This window comes from Thalia democratica, chromosome 4, assembly GCF_965202585.1.
Source record: "Thalia democratica chromosome 4, ktThaDemo2.hap1.1, whole genome shotgun sequence".
NCBI lineage: Eukaryota > Metazoa > Chordata > Thaliacea > Salpida > Salpidae > Thalia > Thalia democratica.
Genome location: NC_139168.1, coordinates 30,432,170 through 30,441,693, shown reverse-complemented (window position 1 = coordinate 30,441,693; position 9,524 = coordinate 30,432,170). Strand labels below are relative to the sequence as shown.

Below are 9,524 nucleotides of genomic sequence, written 5' to 3'. Positions count from 1 at the left end.
ATTTCATAACTTATTCTACATACATATTTTATGTGTGCTTTGTGAATGAAATTTGATGATGCTACAGTTTACAGACCGTTTACTAGTATGATGCTCGTATAAATTATTTTACGATTTATATCGTTCTCAACCCTGTCTAGTACGGGTAGCTGTCAAATTTGCACGAGCGTACAAAATTGCACGAGGGCACAAGATCGCACGAATGGTCGCTTTTGCACGAAGACAATTTTGCACGGGTTAAATTTTTTTTTTAACATAGCTTTAATTTTTTTTTTTTAAGATAGTTGTTTTTTTTACTACCACAGTTACCCCTAACTCTCGGTCGATAACTTTTTTTTTATTAATTAATTTTCTTTAAATCACTGTTACCCCTAACCCTTATCCTCTTTCGGTAGCTTTTTTTTTCAATTAATTATTTTTATTCATTTATTTTTTGTAAATTTTTTTTTTTACTATAACTGTTACCCCTTACCCTTAGTCAGTATTTTTTTTCTTTTTAATTTTTTATTAACTAATTTTTTATTTTTTTCTTCAGTTTTTTTAATTTTTTTTACTCTCCTGCAAAATTGACCATTGGTGCGACTTGTCTTCGTGTAGTTTTATCCCCTCGTGCAAATTTGTCTTCGTGCAATTTTGACCCGTTCCCGTCTAGTACAGCTTTGTTCATATTTTAAAACTTATATTTACCGGAGCTTAGCAGCCTGACTCTAATATCAAGTGCATCTAATAGAACTATCTTAACAAATATACTTGACCTAGTAAATGCTGGTATTTTCGGATTAATAATTATATCAAAACTACTTTTCAAAATTTAAACTTAAAAACAAATTAATTAGAGCTTGTTTTATAAAAAGCCGAGTTAGTCTAGTGTAAATAGTCCAAAATGTTGACTTCACAGACTTTAAACAAAATAAATTTAACCAAGTAGTGCTTCTAAACTACAAATATATGAAAATTTAGAGTTACAAAAAAAAATTATCGACTACGACTTTACTTTATTCTAGTGATCTATCGGTGTTTTGTGCTAATATCTTGATCAATAATAGCAAGAACCAAGTTATTTTTGTAGGAAAAAACGTCTGAATCCACTATATTTGTAACAAATACTTACTTTAAAAGACACAAGCACTAAGCAAGGCTTTCAAAAATTTGGACGGCTTTAGCCGCTAACAACTAATAAATGGCAAATAAGAAGTGCAATTTAAAGTTTATAAGCAATGTTCTGGGCATTTAAGTAGTAAAGAATTGAAGATTTTAGACAGCATATTAATCCAATCAATAACTTGGAATTTAAAGCTTAATTTCTAACTAAAATACGCTTGGTACTCAAAGATGATCTTATTATAAGAGTTTTATAGCTAACTGGAATTTTAAAAAATTTAAAGTTTTATATGACTTTCCATCGAAGTCGTGCAAAGATTTTTGTTTTAATTGTTCTTAATAACCGCAATAAGTTATTTTAGGCTAACAAAATATGTTTTTGATTTCAATTTGATTTTGACACTTATTCCGACTGTCCACATTACAAGAAACCCTTTTAAAAATACTTACAAACAAAAACAATGAAAGAAATAAAGATGTCGTTATTTAATAAAACTGGTTTAAAATAAATGTTTCTAGTCATTCATGGTTTAAATTGAAAGCTTTTAAGAGTATTTTTCACATTGTATGCTTTTTCGTAAAATTTTACTTCTAAAACTTACAATAGAATACTATACAAAAAATAGACCTTTAAATATTCAGCTAAAAATAAATTGGTCAAAGGAAAAATTATGCTTATTCACTTAAAAGTGGGCTATATACTAAATGAGTTTGTGAAACCTTGCTCTAAGGTAGAGCTGATCAACATTTGTAGTTGGTAAGTCAGTTTTACTAAAGAAAGTCATTAGCGGGCCAAAACTTTTATAGAAAACCCTCTCAAGCCGCGTAAATTATCAAATAAACTCTTTAGAAGCATAAATGTTTCATAATGAACATATATTGAGCACTACTGAGTGTGAACCAAAATTAATTTAAATTTTTTTTTATTATATTTCCAGGTTTTCTAACTAAATAAACAGGATAAATATTAGTATAATTTATATTATAATATATTAACTTTTTTTATTTTTTACTTTAAATTATACTTTAATCATTATTTTAATTATTAAACTTTAATTACTAGTATAAAGTTAGTGAAAGATATCGTAATGCTACTTTAAATGTGTTTTAAAATAAAATAAATCAAAATATACTTTTTTGTGGATAACACTTATTTCTTATCTAGTCTAAATTTCACAAACTATCGAGTAAAAACTTTATAAAATCAAAGGATTTTCCTGTATTTGTTTTCAAGAAATTAAAATTCCAGGTTATTTATGCTAATTTTTCAAAACTCGGGTTGTTAGAGGTTAACTGGTTACCCCGATGCTATAAAAAACTTTTTTTAATATAAATTTTTAAGTGTTTTTAAAGCTTAGAAACCTGTTGCGGGCTAAAATTTTGCTAATCTAAATGTCTTGTTTAAGAAAACTCAAGGAAATGCAGCCGCATCTGTAATTAAAAAGTTTACAAAAACTATTCAAGTGAAAATCTGTCTTCAGCTTATACAGTTATCAAGGGTACTCAATATTTATAATAATAATATAATAAAAAGTTATTATACAAAAGTATTTATAAATCCTATTTTAATTAAGTTAAATTACATTCCTTCTTCAATTAAACTTGATTAAAAAGTTTAAATTTAATTACTCTTTAACAATCCATAGGAAACTGTTTTTTCAAAAACACTAGTACTAGAGCTCGAATAATACTGTTTTAGTTACTCAAATAATTTAAGTTTAAACAATAAAATATTTAACAAAACCAAGTTAAATTGTTTTATGTGTTGGCTGAAAATTCAACGATTAAATTGAAGCATAATAAGTAAACAAAAATATTAAAAGGCTGTTTAAACACTAAAATTGAAAAAAAAAATTGTGTGAAACTTGACTAAAAGAGTTATTCTAATTGACTATTAAAATGTTAAAATAAATAAAAAAAACAGTAACAGAAAAACTTTTTTTTAAACGCTTTTATCAACTTAACGTTGTATAATACCTAGAATAAAAAAAATTATCATGCAGACTTATTTCAACTATTATAAAAAAACATTGTTTATCTTTCTCCCTCCCAGCAGCCTACTTTTTCTTGGTAACAACGTACAAGTACACGGGCATTCCCGAGCTCTCCTCCTCCACCTCCTTGTACGAAACTTCCACCTCGAAACCCCTGAATACGTCCAACCTGACATCGGGCGCGTCCGTGGTCACCTGCACCAGTTTACCCTCCTTGGACAGCACCCTGACCATCTCCCCCGCCATCTTCTTCTCCTTCCCAACCCTAGCCACCGCGTCCATCGTCCCCTTGTCCACCACCAGCCCCACCGACCCCTCCTCGTACGGCAGCCTCTCAGTGACGTCACAGCTGACGCGGGTGCACTCCGTGGCGTCACAACCATCAGCCGCCGCACGCAGCGCGTCCAGGGAAAAGTCGAGGCAGTGGAGCTGGAGGTTTTCGTGGTCGGTGGCCATTTGGGGTCCGAGCTGCGAGGTGCCGCAACCTACGTCCAGGACCAGGTCAGAAGGCAGGTTGGTGATTATTGGGGTCAGGTGGGGTTTCAGGTGGTCGTAGGAGGCGAACCACTCGACCTTATCCTTCTGCTTGTTCTTGTAGTACCGGCTCCACGACGACCGCTTTCCCAAACTAGCCGACAGCGTGTCTGCAGAAATGTTAATTTACAACCAACACTGATTTCACTTGTAATTTTGAAGATTACTTGTTAGAATATTTCACAAATTTTATTAATAACTTTTATGTCTCATTTTTCAACTGTTTTCAGAGCAATCAATATTGACATTGGCATACTTTTAAAACAAAAACGTAAACAATAAAAAAAAATCATTAAAACACAAGTCTGAGTATGCTATATAATACTAATTTAAATTTTATTTAAAGTTCATAACAATTTAAACAGCATGTTTTGATCAAAATATGTCCTTAATACATAGTAAAACTGTAAAGCTAGATTAAAATACGTTTAACATTACTTCTTAACTAAACAATTTTAAGTACAGAAATGTTAAAAATATTCTCTTTCAGCATTTTTTTTTATTTCATTGTTGTTTGTTTACAATTACTTTTACAAAAATTTTAAATCTAGCAACTTTTAGTGTTTTCTTCTACTTAGCCTATATTAGTTTACTTACTAAAGCAAACAACCATCTTTAACAAGCTTAAGCTAGTTTAACAGATTAAAAGTTTTGTTTATTACTTCAATATCTACCTTTTCAGATTAAGAGTATGTGCAACAATCGAGTGCTGATAGTGCTATAAAATTTTATAAGGTTTTATCTTATACTTCAGAAGTATACTTTCATGGCGTTTTTTTAGCTTTTATATATATATATATATTAAATTCATAAAGTTTTTAACGCCTTTTATAGTTTAGAAATGTATTCATAGTTTATTAGTAACTGCTGCTTTTAAAAAAACGAAAAATATACTATACTTGGAATGTGTGCCCTAATTTTTGTTTTTTACTAAAAGCAGCAGTTACCAATAAATTGTGACTAACATTTCTAAACTGTAAAAAACGTTTAAAACTTTATGAATTTAAATTTACATATAAAAATATTAAGAAAAAAAATTAAGTTATTAATCTTATTAGGTGAGAGCTTAAATTTTACTATTTTAGGTCAGTTGTACAAAGTAGTTTAATTGGTTTTGTTTTAGAATAAGTGTGTATTTATTACAGTTTAAATTTGTTTCTACAATTTATTTTCTGTTTTCTTTTATAAGTAAGTCAGTGTTATTTTAAAAATTATTAACGAAATTAAACAAAAAAAAATTCTCCCCCTTGTTATTTGATTTTAATAAATATGTTTACATAAGGATGTAAGTGAAACAAACTTCATTAAACTAAATAGTCTTAACTCAATTTTATAACTTAAATAGTATAGTTGTTTGAAAAACAAACTTCATTAACAAAAAAGTTATTATGAAGAATAGATAGAAAACTATCAGATTACAGTATCAATATAAAAATAGAACTTTTAAAAATTTCCAAAAGTTAGTTAAAACATGTTTTATATAACTTTAAAAAACCTGCTGTAGCTGATGATCCAAATAAGTTGTTTTTATTTGTTTGACTTTTATGCAAGTGTGTTCTTTTATCTTCATCATAAATGAAGTTATCAGCTAAGTATTGGTAATCTTGGTTTTTCCATTGATCGAAATCGAAACTTGGAAAAACAATTTCAATTTCTTCTTTAGCAGATTGGTCGGAATCTGAGCCGTGAGCTCCGTTTCTGGTATCTGTCAGACCAAATGTTCCTCTTAAACTTTGCGGGTGAGAGTATATTGTCTATGGTAAATAAAAACAACTTATTTAATTACAAATGCCAACATTATTTATTTAAATAATTCTAGCAAGACAAATTAAAGTCAGAAAAATTTAGAATTGGCTACTTGGATTTAAAAAAAAAAACATTTTGTTTTTTTTAAACTTGATGATCAATCTTTCTTAAGTAACATATGGTAAGATCTAATTTCATCTTTATTAAAACATTCTTCAAATTTATTTTCTTATTATAAGTTAAGTTAAAACAGTTCTTTATATTCATAATATGTCAATTTAAAATAAGTTATTCAAGTTTTTAAAATAGATAATAGAAAAGAAAGTTTGTCACATTTGACTTATAAAAAAATCTATTTGATAATCTATTCTTTTTGTTAACATTAGACTAGTATACAATACTTATTTTTGCACATAATTTGAGATGTTTTTTATTAATTAAAAAATTTACAAAAATTTATTTAATTATAATGTAATAATAGCTTTCAAGATAACTAAGAAATTAAATAACCAATATAAATTAACGATTAGTTTACATACAACATAAAATACTACTTGAAAAACTTTAGTTGGCCCAATTAAACTTCTCCATTCAGCAATTGCATTAATTTTGCTCAAGACTAAAGCATATATTGGACCAGAAGACATTGAATCAACTAAGCGGTTGTAAAAGAATTTGCCTTCATGTTGCTTGTAAAACTGTTTGGCAGTATCTCTTGACCAAAACATTTCTTCTCTCTTCAGTATGACAAATTTATCTGAAAGGAGCTGTCTGTCCACCCATTTTAAACAGTGAGGCAAACAGGCACTGTCAGGTTTGATGAGTGCAAGTGTCAGTTCTAATTGCTTGCAGGAGATTGATTTTTTCATGTTTAACTTTTTTTTCTGGTAACTTTGTTATATTTTATCAGAACTAACCTTCAAGTAACTATTTTAGGATGTACTTAATATTTATTGTTCAATTAAAATTACTAAACTCACAGGGTTACCACTCTTTTAGTTAAAAATTTAGTGGCATGAAACTTTCTGAGTCATCCTGTGTTTTTTAAATTGTTAGAATTTTTTTCAACTTTATAAATAAAATAAAGTTCTTAAACAAATTGGTTTTAAACAAAATGATATAATAAACCAACTAAATATCATTCAAAATCTAGAAAAAAATATGTCTTGAGATTTAAAGAAAGTCTTTAAACCCCGAATTAAAAAAAAAAAAAAAAAATATCCTTAGCCTGAATTTAAAAGAACTTCAAAATATTTTCAGCTGTCCTGATATTTTTTAAATTTTCAAATTATCCAAGTTATCTTGAGTGTCTTGAATGTGTGGTAACCCTAAATTTAATAGAAAAATAACATTACAACGGATGAGACCAAGCTTAAGTAGTAAATAATAACTACTAGTTTAACAAAACTACTATATTTTAAAGCAATATTTAACCAAAAAAAATTATTGTTGTTAAAGTTCTTTAGATAATTTGAAAACTTTTTTTAATAAAAATTCATTGTCAATAAAGTGCAAAAAAATTTACAGTAAAATAATAACTATAATTTTATAACATTTATTAATCAAATAAATTACTTATCTATAAAATATCTTACTCATTAGAATAAAGTGAAAGACACAAGCATGGGCTTCCAAAAATTTTTCTACAATATATAAAATTGTTTATTTAAAGTTTAAAACATAAATTATAAGATAGAGTCTGACAAGGTGAATATTTTGCAAGCTGTTCATTGACCTACCATAGTTTATATCAAAGAAAAGAGAATAAAAATCATTGGCTCTATCTTAACCTTGGGTCAACAGGCATTTGGTAGTCCTGAGCCAAATTTTAAAATAAAAATTTTCACAGTCATAATTTTACTTAAAATCTGAGCTTTTTGTTTTATTCTTCATATAGTTTATTTAAACTAATAACTATATTACCTTTTTTAATCTTTATTTAATGTTTTCAGAAATACATAACCTTTTTTACTCTTCGTATAAGTTATTTTATTATTATTGTTTATTGTGCAATGTTGGACTCAGGCATCAAAACCTGAGCCACTTAAACAGGACACACAAAAAGAGAAAAAGAAAATAAACTTATATTCAAAACTTTAAGATAAATTATACATATATATATATACAAACATAATTTAAATGGAAACACAAAGTTAAACACAATATGATAAACAAATGAACTAAATTGAAAATTCAGTTCAAAAAATTCAAATTTATATATTACTTAGTACACACAGTAAAGAAGTTTGTCTAAAATCATGGCTTATAAAACAATATTCAAAACTACAAAATATATAAGTAAACTAATAGTTTGTAGGGGGGAGGCGTAGGGAAACAAATATTTTTCCTTTAGTTACAGTGGAAAATTAGTTAATTTTACTGGTATTTATCGTATTTAAGTCAAATCTTTTTAGCTTTAAACAAAATTGTTCTACCCTCTCACAAGATACTATATCCTGAGGTAGTCTGTTCCACATAGCTTTTGCTCTGTGGAAAAATGCGCCTTGCCACTGACTGTTTTGAAAATCATGTTTACATTTTATTTTCAAATTATTTCCTCTTAGTTGATATTTATTTTGGGAAAAATTAAAAAACTCGTTAAAAAAACTTTTATAATTGCCATTGATAATTTTGTAAAGAATTAATAAATCAAATTCCCATCTTCTATATTCCAGTGATTTCAATCCAAATTTAATCATTCTATCATTATATGACGTGTAAGATATGTTGCAACGATTACAAATATGACGGGTAAAACTCCTTTGCACAGACTCAATTTTGTTAATATCCTTTTTTAAATGGGGTGACCAAATTTGGGTACTAAACTCAAGTTTAGGGCGAACGTATGTTTTAAATAGTTTTGTCAGAATTGAAGCAGAATTAGTTTTAAAACTTTTCAATATTTGATAACATGTAGTTTTTGCAATCTTATATAAATAGTTGATATGTTCATTCCATTTCAAATCTTTGGAAATATAAATTCCTAAATCTTTAAAAACTTTAATTTCTAGTAACTTGATGTTATTGATTAAGAGGTCAGTTGGAGAAGATTCTTTTTTGTTAATGGTTAGAATTTTACATTTGCTAGGATTTAAGTTTAGTTTTCTTGTTTTTAACCATATGTAAATATTATCTAAAGATAGTTGTAATGAAGTATTTGACTGACTAAAGATTTTGGCATCATCTGCAAATAAGCTTATCTCACTTTTAATATCAATGTTTGAACAAATATCATTAATATAAATTAAAAAGAGAAGGGGACCAACTACACCACCTTGTGGTACTCCACTGTAGATTGTTAAAGAGTCAGAAAGCGTATTATTGATGAGTACTCTTTGTGATCTATTATTTAAAAAGTTATCAAACCAATCAATTAAGCTTTCATTTCAACTAAGTACAATGTAAAATAACAAATAACTAAATTACAACTTAGGGTGAACTGAAATTTTGATTACCTTGAAGACCATTGGTTTAACAGGCTAAATTTACATGCTTGCTAGCCACAGTTCTACCTTTTGCAGGCTACAACCCATTTAAAATATAAATTACTCTATACCAACAGAATTCCTTACATTGTCCACTCATACTATACGACAACATTTATAGAACAGTAATAATATTTAAAAATTTTAAGATTGTAGTTGAGTTTTGTTTTGTAGAAATTTTATTATTGTTTTGTACAAAACTGCTGCATCAGCGCTTGTTGGTAATGAACACAGAGACTGAGAGCACTCATCATCTTTTGCAACAAGAGCACTTTAAAAATTTCTGGATTACCCATCCTGATCAAAATGTAGGTATTGTTCGTACTGAGTTAATTTACTTTAGAAAGTTACACAAATTTGTAGTGTTATACATCCAGAACTTTTAAAATTATATGGTAATACCCACAAAGAAAGACTCCTAAATTTATGTGCTCTTGTTGCAAAAGATAATGAGCGCTCTCAGTTAATTACCAACAAACGCTGATGCAGCATTTATTGTAGGGGCTTCTTATCCCTATATACAAAAAAATGAAGATACTTGGTAGGGCAGTATTATGCCACATTAATTAGTGAAGGATCACAAGACACATGGTTTATTGCTACTTGTGAAGGTAAACATTTTAATGGGACTTATAAGATGGACAACCTCATGAGACTTTGAGAA

The 9,524-nt window shown here is 28.0% G+C and overlaps 1 protein-coding gene across 1 annotated transcript; it reads right to left on the bottom strand.

The window, feature by feature from the left end:
- Window positions 1-2,928: 2,928 nt before the first annotated feature.
- LOC145834069 (uncharacterized) lies at window positions 2,929-6,336 on the bottom strand. Its single transcript, XM_082941403.1, has 3 exons — window positions 5,930-6,336; window positions 5,125-5,383; window positions 2,929-3,739 (listed from the first exon to the last, which is right to left on the bottom strand). The coding sequence occupies exons 1-3, from the start codon at window positions 6,242-6,244 to the stop codon at window positions 3,159-3,161; spliced, it is 1,155 nt and encodes a 384-aa protein (XP_082797529.1). The 5' UTR covers window positions 6,245-6,336; the 3' UTR covers window positions 2,929-3,158.
- Window positions 6,337-9,524: the final 3,188 nt, after the last annotated feature.